The sequence below is a fragment of the Mus pahari genome, chromosome 8 (assembly GCF_900095145.1).
Source record: "Mus pahari chromosome 8, PAHARI_EIJ_v1.1, whole genome shotgun sequence".
Lineage (NCBI taxonomy): Eukaryota > Metazoa > Chordata > Mammalia > Rodentia > Muridae > Mus > Mus pahari.
This window is the reverse complement of record NC_034597.1, coordinates 48701006-48726831: the sequence shown is the minus strand read 5'-3', so window position 1 is coordinate 48726831 and position 25826 is coordinate 48701006. Positions and strand designations below refer to the sequence as shown.

General features: G+C 37.6%; 1 protein-coding gene across 2 annotated transcripts in view; it reads left to right on the top strand.

The window, feature by feature from the left end:
• Xpo4 (exportin 4) overlaps nt 1-25826 on the top strand; it is an 84589-nt gene that overhangs the window by 27829 nt on the left and 30934 nt on the right. For both annotated transcript variants that reach the window (XM_021204077.2, XM_029541921.1), the window contains 5 exons: nt 6700-6816; nt 7523-7676; nt 17726-17838; nt 22345-22502; nt 22747-22921. In XM_021204077.2, coding sequence (XP_021059736.1) covers nt 6700-6816; nt 7523-7676; nt 17726-17838; nt 22345-22502; nt 22747-22921 — 717 coding nt within the window. The remainder of the gene's footprint in view (nt 1-6699; nt 6817-7522; nt 7677-17725; nt 17839-22344; nt 22503-22746; nt 22922-25826) is intronic.

The window sequence follows — 25826 nt, the reverse complement described above, 5'->3', positions numbered from 1 at the left end:
AATATCCTTAATATTTTTTAAATAGTCAAAGCTAAGCCCCCCCCATACACAAATACATACACACAAACACACACACAGACACACGCACACACACACCCTTCCCCTCCCCTGATACACACAGTTTTTGAGTTAGGGTCTTGCTGGCTAGTCAGAAACTCACTGCAATAGTCTGGCCTTGAACTCTTGAACTGTTTCTTTGGTCTTGTATGTCCTAGGATTGAAGGCATGTACCACTGTATGCAACAAGGATTAGGCATTGATTCTTTAGTGTGTAAAGCAGATGTCTGAGTGTCATCCAAGGGGCTGCTCATGAAGAAGGGTTTCACCATCTCCCTATGAGTCTCTCAACCCATTCTTTGAAAAATTTGGGAACATAAGTTCTAATAAATTACCCTATATCCTAAGTGTTGAAACACAGAAGACAGTATTTACTAGTGAAAGCTAATTATTTGTATATTTAAAAAATATGATCAGTACACTAGCTTTCCTTTAAATGCTTTAAAGGATTACTATGATTGTGGTTTCTTGCAGATCATTTTGTGGAAAGTTTCATAACTGTAAAACCTTGGGAGAGGATATTTGATTACAGTGCCTTGCTTTACCTCTGTGCTAGATCTTTAGCCTTCATAAACCACTTTTTAGTTTATTTTCATTTTTTTATTGAAAATAGACTTTTTTCATATACTATATTCTGCTCAACTCCTCCCATATCCTCCTCATCCTCCCAAATTGACACACTTTCTTTGTGATTAGAATACAAACAATTATGTAAAAAAATAAAATAAAATAAAACAAAACAAAAACAAACCAGAATAGGGCATAGAATTTTTTTAAGGAGCATTTCTTAGACAGTATAGCCTTCCATGTGCCGTGGTGTGTTGCTGATGTAATCACGCATATACAATTAAGAGCTTGTTAGTTCATGCTCATCTTTGTGAGCAGGCTGTCTTACTTCTGTGGCTGTGATGGGTACTGTGGTCATTTCATCTCAGCTGGGAACTGTCAGGCCTCCTGTCAGTTACTAATTTAGAGGAATAGGGAAACACTCCTTCCTAGAAGAGGAGCTGAGGCTGTTTTTTAGGCTCACATACAAACTAGAAATTCAGTCTATTTCATGTTTGCTTTATTTCCTTTGAAAGTAATAAGCCTGTGTTAAATCATTCTGAAAGATAGTTAAGCTTCCTTTTCCCCTCTTTTTCATGTTGGGTAGAAGTGGGTGTGAAATCCACTTGTCTACCCAGGGCAGCCCCTGGATGAGGTAGCCACGTTAATCTCCCTTATCGCAAAGTCTCATTGATGTTTTCTTAGAAGAGCAGCTGGAGGTCTGTTGTATAGTATGGCAACCTTTCATACAGTTTATTCTTGGTAATAAAGATCCTGAGGCAAGAGCCAGGCTATTATAAGAGACAGTCCTCCCCCTGAACAAGAGCATTCTATTTTGTCAGCTGGAGTTAGTATCTTGTGCTTGTGAAGTGGGAAGACAATCTTGGGGGTGGGGGGCGCTTTTTTTTTTAATCTTTTTTCCCCCAGGAGCATGAAATGACTGGCTTTGATGAGAAATGTAAATGCTACTGTAGGAATTTTAAGACGAAGACAGAGTTTTAAAAATTGTCAGCCAGTGAATAAATGTTTGCATTTCTAGTACTTCAGTGAAAGAAGCTATACTATGCAAACAGTTTTCCTTTGAGAGCAGATGTCATGCATCCCAGGTTGACCTAAAAATTTGGGATATAGCTATGGATACCTCAGCCTTCTGATCCTTCTGTGTTACCTTCCAAGTACCAAAATTGTAGTCATGTACCACCAACACTCAACTTTATGAATGCCTGGGACCAACTCAGCTACATTCTCAGCTCATGAAAACTTTTTTTTTTTGTAAGATTGAGACCTTATTCTATTTGCTTTATCAATCTAAATTTATAAACAGCAAAAATGGGAGTGGGGCATGAGGGATGGATTAATCAGTGGTTAAGAGCACTGTTCCTCTAGAGGACCTTGGTTTGGTTCTCAGCACCTGCATGGTGGCTCACAACTGTCTATAACTGCTATTCTAAGAGATTTGATGCCTTCTCCTGGTTACGTACATACATGCAAATATTCGTACACACAAAAAAAATAACCTTTTAAAAATTAGGAAATTTAACATTTATTTTCTATCTCCTCCTGTGTCAACAGTGCTAAATACAAATAACTGAGGATTCACTGATTCAAGCAATATCTAATGATCCTCTTCTAAGTGATAATTTATCTTGTAGTTCTAAGTTTGGCAGTCAAGAGATAGGACCTAAACAACCCAACTGTATCGTAATTACAAAAATGCTACCTTCTCTCTACCTTACCCTAATTGTTGCATTTACTCAGTACTTACAGTAAGTCATTTAATTTGAATGCAGAGTAACTGGATTAGGTAGGCAAAGAGTAGATGAGATTTTTATCCGGATGATAAATCAAGTTAAATGGTGAACAGAATTTTTTGAATTCACATTTTTCTGTTTCCCTATTCTAAACAGTAGGTTTCTTGTATTCCTAAGGATTTCTTCAGGCTGTTTTTATTGATAATATATTTCAGACCCAGGCACAATAGACTTTGTGACTTGGTTTCTAAATGGTTACCAAATGAGGATGACGGGTGAAGAGCTGCCTGCTGGTGTCCTCTTGCCAGCAGCAGTGAACCATTGACTGCCACAAAGGCCACTTGAGAAACCCTGTGAAGTGCACATAAATCAGCCGGTGGCATGGGGACCTGATAGCGCTTTGTTTCTCCAACAACCTGTGGCCTTTCTTGAGTGACTTCCAAGTAGTCACCATTGTCATAAAATTGCTATAAAAGGGCTTCTTGTGGAAATATATAGGGTATAAGTTTTATTTAAAACACTTTTTGTTGTTGTACTTACAAAATAACAGATATGAGCTTATTCTTTATGATCTTAGATAAATGAAGCATTCTTGTGATAACCTCTTAAAATTCTGAAAATGTGTGCTTATGGTTTCAGTCAAAGCCCTCCTTGGTATGAAAAGGTCCTGTTTCTTAGTCCATTTCCATCAGATTTCACTGAAAATTCTAATGACAGCTTTTGCCAGCCTCTTGAGTATCAGAGTCACTCTGATGGTATAGAGTGCTGTCTAGCCGTGACTGACAAAGGGCAGGGTTAGCACTTGAACGTGCTGGTGGTTGGAGGGGGAGTAAAAGGCACTGCACTTGTGTCCCCTGAGCACTGAATGCCTGCAGCAAGCAGACAGGAGCCTTCTCCAGTGGTAAGTGAGACCCAGAGTCGGTGCTCTCTCCCGGGCACACTTGACATTTCTTAGCTTCGGCAGGGAAATTCTTTCTCGGAGCTGCGTTTTGCTTTCTTTCCTGTCTCCATGCCAATATAACTTCACCTTCAGGGCATTTAGATGTCAGTTAAGTACTGACGGGAGTAGCATAGGAATCAGAGTCTTACACATCCATGCTGTGCTTAATTAATTCTCTTGTGAAGTGAGAGAGACCTACTTTGTTGATATATAGCAGAGTAATTTGCTTGTTCCTTTATAATCAGTACTTAATGTACTTTCTCTAAGGAATGAGTTTTTTATTTGGTACTGTTTAGTTAGAATAGTATAGTATAATTAGAGTTTGTGATGCTAATCACGTATCTACACAAATTTTTCAAATTGAACTTTTTTTGTAGTATTTGAAAATATCTTACTAAATTTTAGTTTTCTGAAAAGTGATGTTTACGTATGGGTCAAAATAGCATTTGCTATCTACATGCTATATAATTATCTTCACATATTACATTTCTAAGTGATGTAGTGAAATACAAAACAATTTTTACTTAAAGATTTCTATTTGTTTTAAAACTAAAGCGGAAAAAGAAGTATGAAGTATATAAATTGGGTTTTGTAACTAATGTGTGTATATGTAATAAGAAACTAAAGAGCTATATATAAATAACTTACAGTAATAATCCCCAGACAATAAGATTACAGGTAATTTTATTTTCTTTTAACTTTTTTTAACCTTTTATTTTTTTCTAAGATTAAAATATGCTATATTATTTTGATAGGCTGAAAAATACTTAATGTTTAGGAAGCTAAATCTGTGATAACACATTTTGTTGTTGATGTTCGTGTATTGAAAATAAGGGTTAGAGGGATGTTCCTCCTTAGGAGCCTCTCCCACCCGCAGAAGCTCTTCTCTCACTTTTCCTTAATAAACGGACACTCATCTGAAGGGTGGGGAGAGGGAGAGGGGGAGTAGGACTATGCTCGCCTGCTGTGTGGGCACTGTGTGCATCCTGCGGGAGCTGGCTTGGTTGGCTAGCAGTGCTTTTGATGCAGCTGACCCTGCTGGCTCCCTGTCTGCTGAGCTGACTGTATGGCTAAAGGACACCTACTTGTAGAAAGCCTCCATCATGCAACAAGGTTCACTAGCTTTGCCTTGTTTGTATCTTTATCTTTTCATTTGACCATGAATATGAGCTTGGGAAATATTTATTTCATAGAAGAGCAAATCTTTATTGTGAATATGTTTAATAATTAATTAGGTATTGTACTAAGAATCTGAATATGACCATAGTTTCAAAATATGCCACTGTGTAAGTACCCAGAAACCAACCTGTGGTAAGTTGTAAATTATGTATGGAAAAGTATTGTAGCGCATTATTTGTGAGGATGTTGACAGTTTGCATTTAACAAGTGCTTCTGGATTTTCACAAGTGAAGTTAATGTGTAAATTGTATTCAGTGATGGATATCTGAGATTAATTTTCTTGATTTAGACATGTTTTCAAATTTTTATTTCTTCATAATATTATAGTCAGTGAAATATTACTTAGAAAGGATGGATGAGAACTAAGGCTAAGAGTTAGAGAATACAGGCTAAGAGCTACAGAATACAGGCTAGTAAAATTGTCTTCAGAATTATAGAATCTCAGAAGTTACTAGGTCTTATGAGTTAATGTCTTTCTCTAAACTGTATTTAATATAATTTTGTTTATTATTTTATTTAGTGTATTTCCCCCACCAAATCTTTCATAAGTATACAAAAAGGTGTATATGTGCATTTATGCTTATAATGACATTTAAAGATGTACAAAATTATTTTAATGTATCTGTGAAGTATTGATGGCTAGTGCTTTAATTTTCTTTTTAGCTTTTTGGGGAATATTTTTGAGGCAGAATCACACTATTGTCCGAGTAATGAGGATTTGGAGGACTGTGCCTCTATGCCTGGCTGATTGACACTTTAATCACCATTTAAAAGAAAGCCATTTTAAAGTGAGCCATTTAACTTGATAAATGTTTGAAATCCCTTTGAACAGTAAAGACAGGGACAAATTGCTCTCTATATGAGGTGCTTGTGCCTGATTTCTCAGACTGCTTTCCTGAGTCCCACAGAGGTATTTAAACAGGCACATATTTTTCTGAAGATTTGGGGATAAGTGAACTTTTGTATTAAAATAACTGTATATTTTGAAGTAAACGAGTGTAGGGGGGAGCAGGGCTAAGTTCATTTCTGATGAGGAACACTTGCCTAAAGATTGTAATGACCTTGATTCAACCCTCAGTACAGCCAGTAAATATTAACAAAAGTGTATATGAATGCACAGAAACTAAGAGTCGCAATAGAATTTTCATTATTATAGAAGGCACCTTTAATAGATACTTGTGAATTCTCTATAATTTTTGAAGTTGCTTACCTGTGCTTATTTTGATTGTGATTAAGAGGTGAACAGTACTTACTTTCTTTAAAACTTTTTAAAAACACTTTTAAAGGAAAGCTTTAAAAAGTAAAAGTAGTATATAATTTATCCATGTAACTATTACCTTAAGCAAACATCAGCTCTGCAAGTCTTTAGGGATTTCACTTTATGTATATTTGCTAAGGTTTGCCAAACTAAAGCATCTGTAAGGTCAAGGTACTAACATCAGAAGCATTTCTGAACAAAGATACAGTTGGTGGGGTGGGTCCCACTGTGGTCAGCTGTTGTGTAAGCTTGCAGAAATAGTATCATCTTGACTTTAATCTTTCGGTTGTTCAGAGGTAGTGTGCATATTTCTGTTTAACCCCTGGAAATGTGCCAAAATAATTCATAGCCTTATCTCCATCCTTGTTACCTTGACTTTAAATACTCTGTGAATAAGATTGAGGAGTTAGTATTCTAAGTGTATCTAGTGGACCCAATGAAAAGGAAGAGTTTCTTTCTTTTATTTAAAAAGTTTTGAGGTACTACCTGTTTGCTATTTTGGAGACTAAAGTCTGTGTTACATTTCATCTGTTTGAGAACACATTTTACATTCATCAGAAGGAAGAGTGGGAGGCAAGAGGCTGATGGTGTGTGTATGGCTTCTGGTAGTCATCTACCCTCTTCTAGTCACAGTTCTTTCAAGTGTAAAAATGTATGGATTGTTGTGTAAATTAAATGAAACTAAATGTCTAGCAATTACCTAATTATTTAACAACCATTTAAAATGTCAGTTGCCCTCTAGGATTGAGTAGAATCTTGTCCTGGGTTCCAGTCCTCCTAATGTAAGCATTTTCCACACTACTTGAAAGGAAAGCCAGTCTTCTTAGTCACATCCAGGGTTCTGCTGGGCAGTTAGAAACTGAACCTGTAGTCTGAACCTATTACACACAGAAATTATGTTTGAACAAAATATATTGAAACAAAGCTTTGATAAAAGTAATGACTTAAAATTTTTCTTATTGATATAGCAAACTCTGGCCTGTTCTATTTTAACTGCTCTATTGAGTGAATTTTCAAGTTCAAGTAAAACTAGCAACATTGGGCTGAGTATGGAATTCCATGGTAACTGCAAACGAGTCTTTCAGGTATTGGTACTTTTGTTTTATGTTTTAATTGTTGGGCAGTCCATTTTTTATTTGGTTTGTTCCCAATGGTGAGAGCATTTGTTTTAGATATTTGAGTGGTAGCTTATGCCTGAAGACTTATGCTGAGGTTTCATAGAATATAGTAAATTGTTAAGTTTGATTTCCGTAATTGATAAGTTGAAATTATTCAGTTCTCATCTTTAAACAACAAAAAAGAGAACATTATAATAAATATTCCTTAGTTTATTGTTTTCTTATCAAGTTTTGATATAAATATTTCAATTGATAGGATTCTGCTGACTTTAAAAATAGGATTGGCACAGCGCCAAAGAAGGTCATGTATTTAAAATGTTATTGCAGATGGTGTGGGCTCTTTGTCTCTCAAGTGTATTATTTGGCTCTGCAGTAAAATTTTGTGAAGGCATTGGCTTAAGTCCTGAGGCTCTGCACTCTAGCAACTGGCTCTGCCGGCTCTGCTGCAGTCACATTCGCCCTCAAAAGTTCTCCTGCATGAAGGGGCATTTAGATTACAGTTTGTGGTGTCATTTGAAAGCACACTGATGTTAGAAACCTCAAGATGGAAAACATTTTTAAGGAAGTAGTACCATCTAATGGAAACCTTAAGGTTCTTATTTGTTTTATGATGCTAAAAAGGAATGTACTTTGAGTAAGCGTCATGCAAAACTGTGTGATTTACTGTCCATAGGAAGAAGACCTTCGGCAGATCTTCATGTTAACAGTTGGAGTTCTGCAGGAGTTCAGCAGACGGGAGAACCTCAGTGCTCAGATGTCCTCAGTGTTTCAGCGGTACCTCGCCCTCGCCAACCAAGTCCTGAGCTGGAATTTTCTCCCTCCAAATTATATCCTTTTAACAGCGGGAATGGTTGAGCTCATGGTGACTTTGTAGAAATGGAATCTTGAAGCTCAGTCCTGGAGATCCTTAGCTTTTTTGTGTGTGAAGCATTCTGTTGAGTGGAGACTTTATTTTTCTTTTTTGTAGAAATGGAATGTTGTTATACCATAGTACAGTAGACTGTAGAGAGGATAAAGTCATATTTACTATGTTTTAAAGAGAATTGAATGTGTGACAGCATTTGGTGGCTAATAAGGCTTTTGCTGACTAAAGAAAAGGATGGTAATCCTGGGAAGGAGAAGACAAAATGTGCAAAATGCATTTTTATTTCTCCTTGGATGTGTGATTAAATTAGATTGTTTTACTGACTTTGCTTTGTTAGAAGGACTCTGGTTTTGTCCTAATGCTTATTGCTTAAGTGTATGTAATAAGTTAGTGATACGCTTTCAGTTCAGAGCATCTGCTGCTGAGTGTCTTGTTGTACCTTGGAATTCTGTGGTGCCTCTTGGAACCTTGTTCAGTCAGGCAGATTTAGATTCAAGCCTCAGCTGATCTCCATCAAATTGCTGAACCTTTCTGAATCTTAATGTTTCCAAACAGAAAGAGGATGTTGACTAAATTAAACAGTATAGTTAACACGTGCAGAGTCAGCTGCTGTTACAGAACTTTAATCTGCCCGTTCCTAGGGCTCTGGAAGAGTTTGTTTCAGAGGAAAATGCTATTCCTAAGAAGATAAGAAATCTTATCAGAACTTTAGGATGAGACTCATCTTTGTTCCAGTAGAGTCAAGATCTGCTTCTTTCATACATGTAGGTTTGAGAACTGTAAAACTGGGAGACTAAAGGTGTGTGGTAAGCTGTGATTTCCATTGTCAAGTTACTGTATTTACCTACTAGAAAAGTAACTGTAATCCAGCCTTCTTTGTCAAGGGCAGTCACATTGGAGTGAAGCTTGCTACTCAGTTACCCACACTCTGCTTTATGCTTGTCCTTTCTCTTTCACCTGTTAACCAATTTTACATTTTTAATATATAAATTTGATTCTTTAGAGTTGTAAGGGGCACATACTTTCTTCTTTGCTTTGAGTTTTTGAGAGAACTGATTTCGATAGCCCAGGCTGGCCTTGAACTCACAGTCTCCCTGCTTTAGCTCTCCAGGGTTAGGATGTTGTTTAGGCCTGGGTTGCCATCCCTAAGCACTTACTTTCTTAACTTTTCATTTTTAGAACATTTTTCTTTTGAATGTCACATTGTTTGCTTCAGGCTACATTTTCTTTCTTTTCTGCCCTCTCTTTTGAGGTAAGACAACCTGCAAATCTAGCAATCTGGTCTTGAACTCATGAATTTTTTTTTCTTCAGTCTCCTAAATTGTAGAATTATAGGTGTATGTTACCACATCCAACTTGTTTCTTTTTGTTTTGTTTCCTTTTAATTTTATACCTTTATTTACTTTTATTGTATGCATGCTTTTCTGTGTGTGTGTGTGTGTGTGTGTGTGTGTGTGTGTGTGTGTGTCTGGTCACCACATTTGTGCCTGGTCTCTGCAGAGGTCAGATGAGGTTAATCAGAATCCCTGGATCAGGAGTTACAGACAGCTGTGAGCCATTGTGTGGGTCCCAGGTATCAAACCCGGGTCCTCTGTGAGAACAGCCAGTGTGCTTTTAACTGCTGAGCCCTCTCTCCACTTCCCTGTTTTGTTTTACCACTGTAGCCGGATTTATCATTGAGCCTGTGTGGGTCTACACTAGGTCCTCTGCAGGCCTGTTACGGCTGTCAGTTAGCTTGGTGGTTTTGTGGGACGCCTAACAATGGGAGTGGGGGCTCTCTGACTCTTTCACCTGCCCTTGGGGCCCTTTTCCTCCTATTGGGTTGCCTCATCCAGCCCTGATATGAGGGTTTGTGCCTAGTTTTATTGTAACTTGTTTTTGTTGTTGTTGTTCTGACTTTTCAAGGTAGGGTTTCTCTGAGTAGCTCTGGCTGTTCTGGAACTGGCTCTGTAAACCTGGCTGGCCTCAAACTCACATAGACCTGCTTGCCTGCAGGGATTAAAGTGTGCACTACCACCACCACCCAGCAGTCTAATTGTAGCTTGTTATGCTGTGCTTTGATACTTAGAGACCTACCCTTTTCTGAAGGGAAATGGAGAAGGAGTGACTCTGAAGGAGGAGGAGTTGGGGGGGCGGGGTTGCTGGGAGGAGAAACTTAGGTCAGGGTGTATTGTATGAGAGAAAAATTTAAAAACAAAACAATAAAACCAGAGTGGGAAGATAGCTTAGTAGTTAGGAGCACTGGCTGTTCTTCTAGAGGACCAGGGTTCTAGTCCTAGCGCACAACCATCTGTAATTCATTTCAGGGGATAGGATGTCTGGCCTCCTTAGGCACCAGCCACCCATATGGGCCACAGACAAAACACCAATGTACATAAAATTTTATAAGAAGGTCATGTATGATAGCACACACGTGTAAACACAGCGTTCACTTGGGAGATGAAAGGAGGATTGCCGTGGGTTCAAGGCCAGCTAGAGTCACATAGCAAGACTGAGTTTTAAGAAAACCAACGAAACAAAAAGACATTGAAAAGACTTGGAACAGATTTAAAAGTACCAGTCCATATGGAGCTATCAAAACATTAATTATGTATGTAGTAAAAATTAACAAAAATAACACTGCATATATCATAGCCAATTCTAAATGTTTTAGGGGAAAATATACTTGGCAGGGAGTTACTATTTTGAAAAGAGAAACAGTTTCCTAAGAGTTTGGAAACAAAGTTTGTCTGAAAGATACACACTCATAAAATATTTTGTGAAGTCCATAGACAAAGCATTGGAAAATAAGCTGTAGTGTTGCCAAAGGACATAACCCCTCTAAGGGTCTTGAGGGCTGCTGGGTGAGCTGTGTAGCCTGTGATGAGAAGTTCAAGGTTATCCTTGGCTACATAATGAGTTTTGGGCCAGCCTGTGAAACATGGGACCCAAAAGAGGGGCTGGATCAGGAGAGATGGCTAATCTGGTAAAATGCTTGCTGCTCTTCCAGCGGATTCAAGTCTGTTTCCCAGCACCGAGGTTGGACAGCTCACAATGCCTGTCTGGCTCCAGGGGATTTCACACCCTCCTCTGGCCTCCATGAACACCCATACACATGCACAGACACACATACACATAAATATAAAAATAAAAGAAAGACAAAAAAAAAAAAATCAGCCTTGGTCTCAGTTCTCCTGCCTCAGCCTCAAAAGTTCTGGTATGTACCACCATGCCTGGCTCAGAATATTTTTCTACTTCATACTTATAACTGAGTGAATGTTTATGTGTCCAGTGATTGGTGTAGTTCCATAAATTGGTAAGCTAGACTATAGCTGAGTACTCTTTTGAGGGATAGAGTGCGGGCTGGAGAGATGGCTCAGCAGTTAAGAACACTGACTGCTCTTCCAAAGTCCTGAGTTCAAATCCCAGCAACCACATGGTGGCTCACAACCATTCATAATGAGATCTGACACCTTCTTCTGGTGTGTCTGAAGACAGCTTCAGTGTACTTAAGATATAATAATAAATAAATCTTTTTAAAAAAAAAAATGCTGGGCAGTGGTGGAGCACGCCTTTAATCCCAGCACTTGGGAGGCAGAGGCAGGCAGTTTTCTGAGTTCGAGGCCAGCCTAGTCTACAGAGTGAGTTCCAGGACAGCCAGGGTTACACAGAGAAACCCTGTCTCAAAACAAACAAACAAAGTTTTGAGTGATAGATTTCAGTTTAGGAGAACTTGGCAGTGACATTAAGTGAAGGTACAGTTTGAGCATTGATTAGGGAAACCCTTCTTAAGAACCCAGTTCTGACTGAGGTAAACTCTGAAAATACTATACTAAGAAAGAGTACTGTGAAAGCAACCATTTAGAGAGAACTTTGATACATGATTGCGTGTATATGCGGTGTTCAGAATAGATAGGGGTTACCTATCTATTCAGAGCACTGGTGTGTGGGAAGACATGAGAGATGACTGTAAAGCATACCAAACTTCTGGGGTGATGAATAGTTCTAAAATTAGATGTGCTCATGGTACATAACTGTGAATATAGTAAAACAATTGCATCACTGAACAAATTTTATAGTATGCGAATTATGTCTCTGTGAAACCTTTACAAATATCTGGCATGCCAAGGTTTATCAGGCTGCTCTACTGATGAGTTGTCATCCCATCATCCATCTCATTAGTAGAAGAAGTATTGTAGGGAATGAGTTGGAGTGAAGTTAAAATTTGGGGAATCATTACTGTAATATGGGCCACTGAAATTAAGATGGTGGTATTAGTCCTGCAAAGAATTACAGAAAGTCATGCATGGTCTCAAAAAGCAGAAAGAAGCCAAAGAGACTGAGAAGACTAGCTGGGCACCTGGGAGAAGCAGGTCAGGAGAACTAGGGAAGAAAAGATAAGTTTCAAAGAAAGGTAGTCAGAATCCACTTCGAAGGGTCACTTGGAGATGGTTTTCAGTTTCATCTCATCTCGTTTAGACTTAATTGAACTCATGGAAATGTGTTTGAGGGAGAGGGCGAAATTGTATTTAGAGATGGAGTCACGCCTAGTGAGTGAAGAGTATCAGTCAGCTCTGCTGGCCCTAGACCGCGCTTGAGTCAGGGTGATTCATTTTATACTTGAAGTGTTGGAGAGGAGAATATTTATTGTCCAAGGGGAAAAGAGAAATAGGATTTAGGAAAGACGAGATGCTGTAATGCTTGGCCAGTGATATAAATGTTAAGCTAGCATAGGCTCAAGCTGAGGTCGTGAAGGAGGTGGGAAACCGTGTGTTGATGTGGGTACGTGACTTCTTGATACAGAGTTTTGTTAAATTTGGTTGGGTCAGTTCTGTCTGATTGCTTGAAACTGGAGGAACACAATATAGAAATCTGATAGAATATTTAAATACAGTTATAAAGCAGTGTTGTGTAGTATTTTCTCCAGTCCACTAAGTAATTAGTTTCATTCCCACTGTGTTTTGTATTGCTATCTGATGTGATACATTGGAAGTTGGTAAAGTGAGTAATCAATATTTGAAATTACGTGTGCATTATCCTTTTCAGGAGTGTTTCCACATTCCAGAAAAAGTATTTAAAAAGAAACAGCAGAGTTTCTGACTCTAGGCCATTGTGGGGAAAGAGTCATTGAAGAACAGACTCTAGTCTTTCAGTACAGTGAATTGTGCTGACTATATGTGTTTAGTTCTGTTTAGTTTTGTAGCTCTTGGACATGTTGTTCCTGCCTGCCGTCCCTCCTGCCCACGATGTACCCTGTTCTCCCTTGGTTCTAGATGGTGCTGTAACACAGTGTGCTTCTATGTCATTGCCATAGAGGGCCCTTAGAGTGTAGGAGCATGGAGTGACAGTGCTCAGAGGCAGAGAAAGCAAGGTGACCTAAGGTGTTTGCTGTTTCCAAAAGATGAGACATTTTATCTTCTTTTTCTAGCTTCACGTGGTGTTCACATAGTATTTATCTGTGTAGTGTAAGTTAAGTGCAAGAATAGCAGGGATGGAATAAATATATATTTTTAAATCCAGTGAGTGAACTTGCTTTCACAGCATGATCAAACTGCCTAGGAAACAAAGGCCAAAGGTGTCTGGGAGGCTGCAGCCTGTTGGTGGCAGCGCTGTTTGGTTCCCCCTTACCTTTTGGATTGGGAAGTTCATTCATTCATTCAGGTGTAAGTTTAGGCAAATATGGTTTACCTACTATAACTATACTTCTTACTAGAAAGTGATTCATTTAAAATATTTAACATTTGTAAGGAATTCTGTCTGTTGGGTTCTTAATTGCCAGCCTAGGTTATTGTGGTTCATTCTCCACGAATGCCACAGCAGGGCAGTCACAGTGTGTGCTCTGCAGCTTAGAGTACAGTGTTGCTTAATTTGGAAAGTGATGGTTGTGGGGATGGAGCTGCTTGCTCTCTGGATTACACAGATCTTTCTGCTTTAGGTTTGCTGACTAGTGAATAGTAAGGAAAGAAGGACTATGTGGAGAGTTTTGGATTGTTGATTTTTAAACTGAATCCTCCTAGGTCTTTCTGTGCATTTAACGTCGGCAGCAGGGTCTTTGTTGTTTTTAGAAAGCTGTTAAGTAGAAAGCACATCATGACCATGTGAAATTAGCTCCTTTGAGGACTAATTGAAGCAATTCTTGACATATTGAGTGTATCATTAGCAGATTTGGTTTCTTAATTGCACTGGTAACATAATAATACAAACCTATTGCCATTAATGGAAGATTACTAGTTCACTCAGTTGAACATACAGAGGCAGTTTTAAATGTTCTGGTAGTGCCCTTGGTTGTAGCGTTGTATATTTGTTTAAAGATCATGTTCCCACTGAGAAGAGGTTCAGTGATTAGGGTTAACATTGCATCCTCATCAGCACTGTTTTTTAATGTCTGTGGCCATCCTTCTTGCCCCTATTTCCCTAGTGCTGAGATTATAAGCAGTGCTCCCCGTTTATGTGGTGTTGGAGATCGGTCTTCATACATACACAATGATCACTTTACCAACTGAACCACATGCTCATAGTTTTTTCCTTTCACTGTCACAATATAATATCCTTACTGACGGTGCTAGTAAATGGACAAGAACTAATTTGTTTATGTAAGTACTCATTTATTTTCAAACTACAGCTCTGCCCTGTGGGTTGAGATGGATATACTTGCTGAGCACAATCTGTCATTCAAGAACTTGACACAGAAGGCTTAGTAGGATTAGCCAGTGAGAGCCACTAGTAGGGAGTGATTAAACTTGTCCTCTGACTCTTGGCGTGTGTTTGTCTTGGTCCTGAAGTTACAGAATAGGCCAGGTGGTGTGGATATGTTTTTGATTCCTCAGAAGTCTGTGAGGTTTTTTTTTTTTTTTTTTTTTTTTTTTTTTTAAATTTGAGAGGCTCTTTATGGAGAGGGGCAGGGAATATTGAATTAGTTTCTGCTCCAAGCTACAGTAGAATTTACGTGCAGCTCTGACTGATTTTCCAAGAGATTAAGATAGTGTTGAACTTGGAAGCCTGGTTGAGTTTTAGCACCTCAGTTCTGGCCTGTCCTAGAACCTGGCTGAGAGTGAGTGGGTTTGTGCTTAGTATGGTAATAGGCAGGGCTTGTGCACTGGGACTTTGTCGCTTCTTAATTTGGTCAAACATGAAAAAAGGAAGGTTAGATGAGGTTGACACAATTTTCAAAGTGATGCAGGCTTATTAAAAAATAGAATGCAGTTATTTTGTTGCTTGCAAATGAATTATATAAAATGTAGATTATAAATATTTAAATATTTAGAAAATATTTAAAATTATCACTCAGAAAAATTTGAAATTTATAGTTTTTTGTTGTTGTTGTTAAAGTAATGGCTACTTACTGTTGTGGTTCTTGTGCTTCATGAGATCTGCCTTCTGTGTATTACATAGAGTGAAAATAACTGATCAGTCATTAGCAGGCCACTCTCTTGTTGGTGACATGTTTTTAAAAGATAAGAAAATATAGTATCTAGGAACCAGAACAGTAAGAACCAAAACTTTGCAATCTTGTAAAAGAGCAACTACTATTTATTGAAGTTATTTTTAGTGAAATTTACTTAATTTAACATTAAAGTAACTTCTTAATTAAAAGTACTTTATTGTTGTAGTATGAGAGAGAAAGTGAGCATGAGTACATGCTGTCTTGGCACAGAGCCCAAGGGCCACGATACTTGTGGAGGTCAGAGGACAGAGTTGCAGAATGCTTTCCTTTCTACCTTTAGGCGGGTTCCAGGGATTGAATTCAGGCAGACAGCAGATGTGCACAGTGAGTACTTTTACTTACCAGATGTTTCTGCCAGCACTCAACTTTTTGTTTGTTTGTTTGTTGTTTTTTGAGATCAGGATATCTCTGTAACCCTTGCTGTCCTGGAACTCACTGTGTAGACTTCTGCCTCCCTGGTGATGGTTTAAAAACATGTGCCACTGCACCTGGCTCAGCGTTTTTTAAGACATTGTTGTAAGAGTAGAAAAGTTAGATTTCTAAATTCTGACTGTAACAATTTTATTTACTTTTTGTTTTGTTTTTTTTAACAAAATTTAAAAATTGAACTACCTTCATTCTTTACATTATTTTGATATGTATGGTCTGTCTGTATATATTTTGATATGTCTAGATCTGCATGTATGTGTTCCCCTCACAGTGTCATGTGATCTCTAGACTGATGAGGGCATTACACCATTTCAGATCATCACTATTTAAATAATTGAGTATATTTCATTACTGACCTTTCACATAATAAAGTTACCTTTAATAAAATGGCACTAAAACTAAATGAGATAAATGGGTGTTTTCTGTTTCAAGAGATATAAAGCCTTGATCTCTCTACCCAGATAATCTGTTCTGAACACTAAAGATCCTTTACCTGCTTTACTGTGAATTTCAAAAGCATATAAAAAACTAACCAGTAGATTGTTGTTGAAATAAACAGCAAATATCAGCTGTGAGTCCTTCAGTTTGTTTTTCTAAAAGGTAATGAGACTGAGGTCCCCTGGTGCTTTTGAGGAAAGGAGTCATTTTCCATTGGTTTTCCATTGGCTGGTTTTTCTTTGTCCTGTTCTGGCTTCCTCTCCTTAAGGTTTCATTCTCTGTGTCCACAAGGGGGCGGATAAAGGAAGAGAGAAATACTAAGTGAGCCTGTTCACGGTTTCAGTTTAGTTAGTCAGAGTTAGGAGTTTGGGAATGACATCAGAAAGAAGCAGTGACTTCCTGTCTTAGGACCACTCAGTGCCCTCCGCAGCCCTCTTCAGAGATAAGAAACAGTGCCATAAACAGCCGACCTTAAAGGATGGTTTCCAAAGCGGTGTTACCTACAGCCTGCAGTTTTTTCTGCAAATAATTTCTCTCTAAAAGAATGAGTTGGGTATAAGGAAATGGTAGCATTTGGATGTATGCCTGATTTTTTTTGCAGAGTGTCATCTTAGATTGAGATTTCTCACTGAATGATGTGAATATTGCCTAGTTCCGTCTGCTTCACAAAGAAGTACAAAGAAGGCAGCCTTCTCATTTCTTAAAGCCCTAGTTACTGTGGCAGTGCCATTGAGTATATTGCATTCATCAACATCTACAGACACATACTTATTATGATGGTTAATTTATTTGCAGCAAATTTATTCAATTAAAGCATATTTGATAGTGAATACCTCAACACCTTATATACTGTTTTGGTCTATGGAAATGTTACTTGCTCAGTGTATGTATGTGTGTAGGGGGATATATGCTCATGTATATTAATGTGTGCCTGGGTTTTTTTGCAGAGTGTCATCTTAGATGCCTGTGTTGAGATTTCTCACTCAAGCTCAATATTTTGTATATGTATGTTTGTGTAGAGGACAGAGGACAACTTCTGAAGTCATTACTTGGGAGACAGGGTCTCTTTTCTGGCCTGGAACGCATCAAGTAGGCCAGATGGCTGTCCAGTGAGTCCTGGAAGATCCTTTCTGTCTCCCTTGAGCCTATGGGAATTTTGAATAAAAATGTGTTTTATGTCAACTGCTTAATTGTTTGTTTTGACTTGGTGTTGGGCTACTGTGATCTCAATTTTTCTGTTTTAGTATGGAACATACTTGCTCTCTCATGTTCTTTTCCTGTGAATATATTTCTTTTGGAAAATTGCTGTTTTTCTCTTTAGTCCATTGAAATTCATTTTGTGTATATGATTTTAGCTGTTTAAAATATTGGGTAAAGTAGTGGAGCAAATTTACCGAAATTGATTCTTTATGTTTACTTTTTGATGTCTGTTTTTTAAGTCACTTTCCCCCTGTTGCCTCTATTAAGATCTCTAATTCCAAAGGTTTCTATATGGCACGTGTAGGGACTAAAACCGTTACCTAACATTCCTATAGCATTCTTTTTTTCAGCACTTAATGCCTTTTATTCCTTAGCTTCAAGCGGGAATTATGTAGCATATGTGAAGAGGCTTAAACTGTTTCCATTGCATTCTTTCTGGCTGGCTGCTGTTATATTTAGGGTATACTTATAGTTTAGACAAAGTAAGAATGTTATTGTTGTTGACCTTGACACTAGATAACTGGGCAGACATTATATAGCTATGTTTGAATCTTCACAAAATGTGCTGTTGAAGCCAACAGAGTCCTGGCGGGAGGCTCTTCTGGACAGCAGAGTTATGGAGCTCTTCTTCACTGTAAGTCCTCGTCTTCAACTTTGGCTAACTAGGGACATGGTAAGAGGAAGGGAGTGCCTTTGTTTTTCTTAAGCAAACAGGACAGATTTTCCCCATTGGTTTCTCTTCTCACAACTGACTTACTGAAAGAGAAATTATATGACAAAGTTGTTGCTGATGTACAAATACTATCTCATTTTGAAGGGCTTAGATCCTGCAACAAAACTTCTTAGACTTTGTAACCACTCTTTACAGTCTTAAAAATTCAGTGCTTCCTGCTAGCTTTTGCTTGTGTGGGTTGCATAGCTTTGTTACATAATGCTGCAAATTCAAACTGACAGAAGCAAAAGAAGATAACAGTACGACTGAGATATAGCATGTTCTAATAAACGTAAGCCCAGCTCTGGCCGAAAACTGGAAAAATACTTTATTTCATTAGAAATATCAACAAGAAAAAGAGAAAAAAAAAAAAAAAAGAAATATCAACAAGAGACGATTATATCGTAACATAATGAACAAATGCTTTCAAATGTGTAGTGAAAACAACTGGCATAAACTGGGTTTTGGTTTTGTTTGCTTTACATTTTGGCAAATCTGTCTAGCATCTGCTTTAATAAAAGGCAAGCAGATTTCCCTGTTTTATATTTCATTTAGTTGATGTTTTAAATTATGTGACCTTAGAAAAAGCTTTCTGTGTGTGTGTTTGCAGCGCACAGGGAGGAGCAGAAACGCGTTAGTGCTCTTAAGAACACAGTCTGCAGCGGCTAGCAAGTTGACATTTTGAGGACTGTTCCCTAGTGAGCTGTATTCATAAGACCTGAGCTATATTAATATTTAAGGGCAGTTTATCTTAAATATTTCAATTTAACTTTAAAGTGGCCTCTTTGTATCATCACAAGAAGCAAGCAGTCTATTCCGATGAGTGCCAGTGAGTTTTAGAATTAAAAACATACATGAATATGTTTGTTGTTAATTTTTATTTACAGAGTAAGTACAGTGACTTGTACAAAATAAAAATCAATAAAATCTAAGTAAACACCAGTTAAAAAGATAAGAATAAGGAAATTTTGTTTAATCTGAACCATTATAGTTTCTTATCTTTTCATGTGTTTTGAAGTATGAAGGAGCCTTTTGTGACCAAACCACTTATATTTCAGTACTGTGGTATATATTTTAATGTCTAAACCATGTTTGTCCACCCTTAGGCATACACAAAACACATTTTCTGTCACAGTGTCTTGTTCTGTAGCTGTGGAGATCACACCCTGGCTGGCTCTTCTGTGTGCCTGATGAGCACTGTGCCAGTAGGCCTCAGCTCTGCCCTTCCTAAGGTGTTTCCTATGGGAATCTTCGGTCTGAGCGTTCAGTTTCCTTTTTAAAACCCAAGGTGGGGGACATCTAAAACCATAGCCAAGATCAAATGGTACTTGCAATTAAATTTTAAGGACCTTGTGAAGCATCTCATCTGACAGGAATTGTTTTGATACAAGTTCAAGTCCAAGTTCTTTGTATTTGCTCTACAGAAAGTAGGTCCCACTCCAGCCAGCAGTTTGTGAAAAGGTGAAAAACTTGCTGGAGTGCTGCAGACGTCTCCACTAGATCTGAACAGCTGTCTAGACAGAGCAGACAGCTGCTCTGTCAGCTGTGAACTACCACATGCAAATAACTTTGAATTTAAAAGTTAACCCTTTTCTACTGTCATTTTAGTAGTTTATGAGTGTAGCTATTTGCATTTAAGCAATTTATAAACAATTTTAATTTGTTGTAAAAAATGACTTAATCTTCCTATTAGAGTTTTTCTGGATTTACCTTCATTTATATGAATTAATTACTCAGTTTAATCTTCCCTTCCATTAGATATCATTATGCTAGATTTCAGTAGATAAACGTACTGATGCATGAAGTGGAGACTTAAATTTCTTGATCATATCTTAAATTTTAAATGGTTTTGGTTACATTCTGCTCCTTAGCAGGTTACAAAGCTGTCAGTTTCCCCCCACCCCTCCTCTTTCAGAGAGTACTTTCCTGGTTGTGACTCTAGTGTTTGCCCTCTGTGTGGACATTGGCGTTCTTAGCTCTGCTTTGCTTCTCACGCCCTGCACACTCTCCCAGACTCAAGTTAATCTGTATGCTCACTGGGTACTGCCATGTAGGTGGCACACTGTCAGCAGAACTCTATCCTTCTTGCTAGCTTGTGCCTTCTCTATGCTTATTTGGTGAATGGCCTCTCTCTGTTTGCCTCCCTGGGTGTCTTGCTCCTCCCCTTGGTTCCTTTCTGTACAGAGGTGGTAGATCTGTTTTTTATTGTGTGATATTGTTCAGATTGAAATCCATGTTCAGTTATGAAAGAATGCTTTTTTGTAATGCAACAGACCATGAGTCTGTATCACAAGAATTGCATGTTTAACATGAGTTTATGTGGACTCTATTTCATGAAACAAATTAACCCCTTGGTCCCAGAATAGTTTTTTTGTTTTGTTTTAAATTGTAAATACTAGCTCTCTCGTTAAGCACATTCATTCTTTTGTGTTTTCATTATGGTCGAGGTATGACTGGACATCTGGCTCCTATATGGAGCAGACTATGTGACGAGTGTCTCTTGTCCCAGTTTGCACTGTATGTGTTGATAGAATCTGGTCCTAGACATCTCAGTGAACTTTTGATTAGGATTCAGAGCATGAAGACACAGATTTAATTGTGCTTTTAAGATAAAGAGCTTAAAAGTGTGTATTATAGAGTTTGCAACCAAGATGTATATATGATTCTGTGAGTTGTACTTTGAAGTTACTATATAAAGCCTAAAATACATTAGTATATAGGTTAAAAAGTATTTTTGAGCCGGGCATGGTGGCGCACGCCTTTAATCCCAGCACTCGGGAGGCAGAGGCAGGCAGATTTCTGAGTTCGAGGCCAGCCTGGTCTACAAAGTGAGTTCCAGGACAGCCAGGGCTAAACAGAGAAACCCTGTCTCGAAAAAAAAAAAAAANAAAAAAACCCAAAAACCAAAAAAAAGTATTTTTGTTCCAGACCAAGGGTTAGCAAACTCAATGTGCTATCAGGGCCGGCCCACACACAGTAAATATTTTAGGCTCTGTATATAATATGGTCATACTCAAATCTCTCATTGTAGTAGGAGCCCTAAGTTAAAAATAAACAATCAAGGGAAGCTGGTATTCCAGGAAAACTTTGCTGATGGTCGTTAAAATTGAATACTTTGTCTAATCTTCTTTTGATTTTTTTTTTTCTCTTTCTCTCACTTTATAAATATGAGAAAAACCCTGCTCTAACCTCTACATCTACCCGGATTTGGTCCGTTGGTCAGTGGCTTGACAGCCCTTGTCCTAGATCAGAGTATAATATATGTTAAGCCTTTTAGTAAGTCATTTAACTATAATTTTTAGATATAGTATACTGGTTTAAATTTCCTGTCTTAACCTTAAGAAACCTAGAGGCTAAGGTTAGTGGAATCAGTTAACAAGGATTTACTATGTTCACCATGTCCTGTACTTTACCAGTGAATGCATTTAAAAAAAATCAAACAAAAACATTCTGGTATCAAGTAATGCATAAATGATTGACAGAGTCAAAGACACATTACTTGAAACAAATAGAGAACAGTGGTTTCAAAAAAGGAGGAGTGTTGGAGTGCTTCAGTTAAATGCCTGTGGGAAGAAGCAAATGGCTAGTCGGTATTGTACATGGAGGTGAATGGGAATAGCCACTTTATAATTCCTTTCTGGCATATCCTCTTCTATTTTAATGTCAGATCATAGAAATGAAGTATTTAAGATCTGAAAATTTAGGAGTACTGAAGGAACAATATTCTGAGAACCTTTTCTTTAGATAAAAACACTGGGTAGTAAGTGTCTGTATGTCAGTATTTCATCATTAAAATAAGATCTAGTTGTATGTTTAAATGGGTCTATGTATTAAGTGCACACTGTATTTAAAAAACATTGAGTACTAATAGTGATGGTATGATATAAAATGAAATGTAAACAGGTTAAACTGTCTTAGAACTTAAACATGTGTTCCCTGTCCACAAGTGGAGGATATCCAGGGGTGGGTGGTAGGTGCATTTGTTGGTTTTCTAAGTGTGCAACTGTTTACTTCCACTAAGACAGCATCTATATACTGGATTGAACTTGTCTGCTAACTTTAGAAAGACGCTGTGGCGGGGCATAGTTAGCATAATACAGATGACTGTCGTCGTTGCTGTTTTTAGCAGAAGCAGTATGTCTGACTGGCTAGCATCTGTTTTCTCTCCTTGTCATAATATGCTGGAGGCAGTTCAATTTGCAAAATGTAGGTAGCCCTCAGCTAAAAGTTAGCTGAAATGCCTGAAATCATGGTCTATGATGTCAGGTGAATGGAGGATGGTTTTTCAGGTTTGCTTTAACTGAAGAGTTAATTTTCTAGAAATGACCAGCTACAGTGAATTTTTCTCTTACCTCATTCGACATGGTTCTCACGTGACCCCTACAAAAGAAGAATTTGTTTTTAAGGATTAGTAATTCTTTCTAACAGGTACATCGAAAAATCAGAGAAGATTCAGATATGGCACAGGATTCCCTGCAGTGCCTTGCCCAGTTAGCGTCTCTCCATGGACCCATCTTCCCCGATGAAGGATCCCAGGTTGATTATCTAGCACACTTCATTGAGGGTTTGCTCAACACTATTAATGGGTAGGTATGCTTTTCCTTTTGAACTGAAAAGGGAACCTTTTCTTGTAGTATTTAATACAAAGTGGGGGAAAAAAAAAACCTAAGGATTTTTGGCTTTTCCTGTTCTGTGTTTTGAAGTAGAATTGTATGGCTAATTTGAAATTAATTCAGAGATGTGCCTTTAGAAGTGTATGAGTTATAATATATTTGTGTTTGGAAGTGTTGCTTATTTTGTATGGCTTAATCCTCATTACTTGATTTGTAGAATTGAAATAGAAGATTCTGAAGCCGTAGGGATCTCCAGCATTATCAGCAATCTGATAACTGTGTTCCCTCGGAATGTTTTAACTGCCATCCCCAGTGAGCTCTTCTCCTCCTTTGTGAACTGCCTCACACACCTCACTTGTTCTTTTGGGCGAAGTGCTGCATTGGAAGAAGTGGTGAGTGACTTCTGAAGTCTGTCTGTGTCTGTTTCCCGTAGGAAATTGGTGCTACCGTTAGAACATTGTCTCATGACAGTTATTTTAACTGAGGACTCATAGCTGTTGTTAACATTACACTTTGTGCATATATTAGTGGCATTGTGTATGGAAACATGACCTTTGAAATTTGTGGATTTAAATTAGTCTTGGAAATTATCATTTTGAGATAATTAAAATTCAATGTTTTATTAAATTATATTGATTAGCCCATTTTAAAAGTGTTTTACAAGTACTGTTAAATAACTTCATGGTTGCATGTAATTATGTATAATTAAATTTTATCTATGTTATTGGTGTTTTAAATTAAGACTTAGTTAGAAATTATGTGATATGTATTGTTTAGTCGTGTATTTTGGTAAACTGATTTATATTTAAATTAAGATATAATAATACTAATGATTTGGGGAGGTAGAAACACATTTTCAGATGCTTTCTAATTTTTATCTTTAACTTTAGAAAATATACAAAAACTCCTTGACAGCAGTTACTTTGTAACAGTTATTATGATAAAGAACTATAGTGATAATTGCAAATAAAATTGACTTATTTCTATAAAGTAGTTACTTAGTTGTTGAAATTGATTTTTTTTTTCTTTTTTTGGTTATAAATTGAAAGGAGATACCTCTTAGAATTTCATGTTAAATCCTGAGTTTATGTCTCTGGCAATATTTGGCAGTTTGTAAAGCTTCTGAAGTGTTAGGGGTCTGGGAGTGATTGTATGTATGCAATTAGGCTCTTTATAGACATCATGTGAAATTTGCTTTTCTCAGGCTAGTCATTTCTGTTCTAAACATGTAAGTCCATATTGAAATTAAATGTCTTAGCTTAAAAGCCCTTTCCGCAGGCTCAGACTCAGATGTGAAGTTTGATGTAACATGGCTTCCTTGTGTTTCTTGATTTTCCTCTTTTGAGTGAGATGGAGTCAGGATTTAGTATGTTGAACATCTGTTTAGACACACAACTACCTTTAGCTTCTCAAAGAGGGTTCTTAGATTTAGTAGACTGGCTAGAATCTATGTAATATTTTTGGTTTAAAGATTATATCTTTAAAATTTATTTGAGCATGAAGCTTCCTGTCAGTTTGGCATAGAAATGTTGGAATATAAGCTAAATCCACTTTCAAAGAAGCAGATAGTTCTTAGTTTCTCTCAGAAGGCATGCTAACTCAAAGTTAGACTATACCTAATAGGTTTCGTTAAAGCAAACGGCTGTGTATGTCTTTTAATTCTCACAGTTTATCTGTTTATTTTTAATAGTTACTTTTAAGGGCAACTGGCTACCACTTATATAGGACAGAAAGAGAAAAGTTGTTTGCAGCTTTACATTAATCGCGGAAACCACATTAGGCAGGCCTAGGGACGTTGAAGGTTGGGGATTGTCCCTGTCATATGACTTGCATGAATACTAAACAGATTTCCTTAAAAGGCAGTTAAATCTTCATGTTTTATCATCTTATATATATTGGAGAGTATTTAGCTAGTAGCTGAAGGTCACAGACAAATCCAGCCAGAGCAGATTGGATCTTTTTACTTACATACGTCATCTTTTGTTTTCTTGGCTACCGGATACTAGTTATAATGCATAGTTGTTATACTGAGATGGAAAACAAATAATCCTATAAGAAAATTTTGGAAAAATTGAGTATATAAATAAACAGTTTAGGAAGCTGCAGATAATCTGAAGGGTGGTCTCAGGCTAGGGGAGACTTTTTCAACTTCATTAAGTGTTCAGAAGTTTCCTTCTCAGCCAAATGAGGCTTACTGTTCCTTGTGACGCCTGCAGTCTGCCCCATTTTTTTGGGGGGGGGGGGGTGTTAGAGAGTCTGGGTTTCATTCTGTGTTTCTTGCCTTTACCTCTACCCCTGGGTGTTGACATAACAGATGTGCACTACCTTACTTGGCTTCTTTCTGGTGTGAAAATGCCTATTTGAGGCCAGCCTGTGCTCAGTGAGACAACTCTCATAAAAGGAACTTTTTTTTTTTTTTTAATTGGCTTTGAAGTGGAGAGCAGAAAGCATGGTTAACCTAGGAGATGATGTTGTTTTGGTGTAACTTGATCTTTTGTTGTGCATGATTAGTGGAGAAGCCTCCCTCCCCTGTGATTCCAATAGCTGAAAGGCACACACTGTGGATATCATAGCTCCTGCCCACTCATCATGATTGCATTTCTTTTCTTGTAGGAAAAGCTGAAATGAGACACAGGAAGATTGTTTAAGCTTTGTATGTTGAAAGAATATTTCTTTCCAAAAATAATGATAATTTTGGCTCTGTAAGAGTATTTGGAAGAAAATTTGTAACTATTGCATCGTAAATAAAGATTATTAAAATAATAATTTTAAGAATGACTTGCAAAGCTGAGTGTGGTGGTGCACATCTTTAATCCCATACTTGAGAAGCAGATTGGTCCACAGAACTCCAGGGCAGCCAGTGCTACACAGAAAAATCCTATCTTGAAAAAGAGAAAAAAGAAACTATTTTGTTATATTTAACTCAGGTTGGATCACAAATCATACTATGCAATGTTTTATGACTTGGATATTAGTCAATTTTCGTGTTTTAAATGGGTGTTTTAAGTCTTTTAAGAAAGCAGGGGAAGTATTGTGTGTGACCTTAGAGTACAGCTTATTTACCATCTCACTGTTCGCTAATAATGGTATTCTTTCTTATTTTAAAATCTCTTATTTATTTTTATTTTATGTGCATTGGTGTTTTGCCTGTATGTATGTCTATGTGAGGGTGTCATATTCCTGGGAACTGGAGTTACAGATGATTGTAAGCTGGCATGTCATTGCCAGGATTGAACCCAGCCAGTAGAAGAACAGCCAGTGCTCTTAACCACTGAGCCATCTCTCTAGACCCCCGTC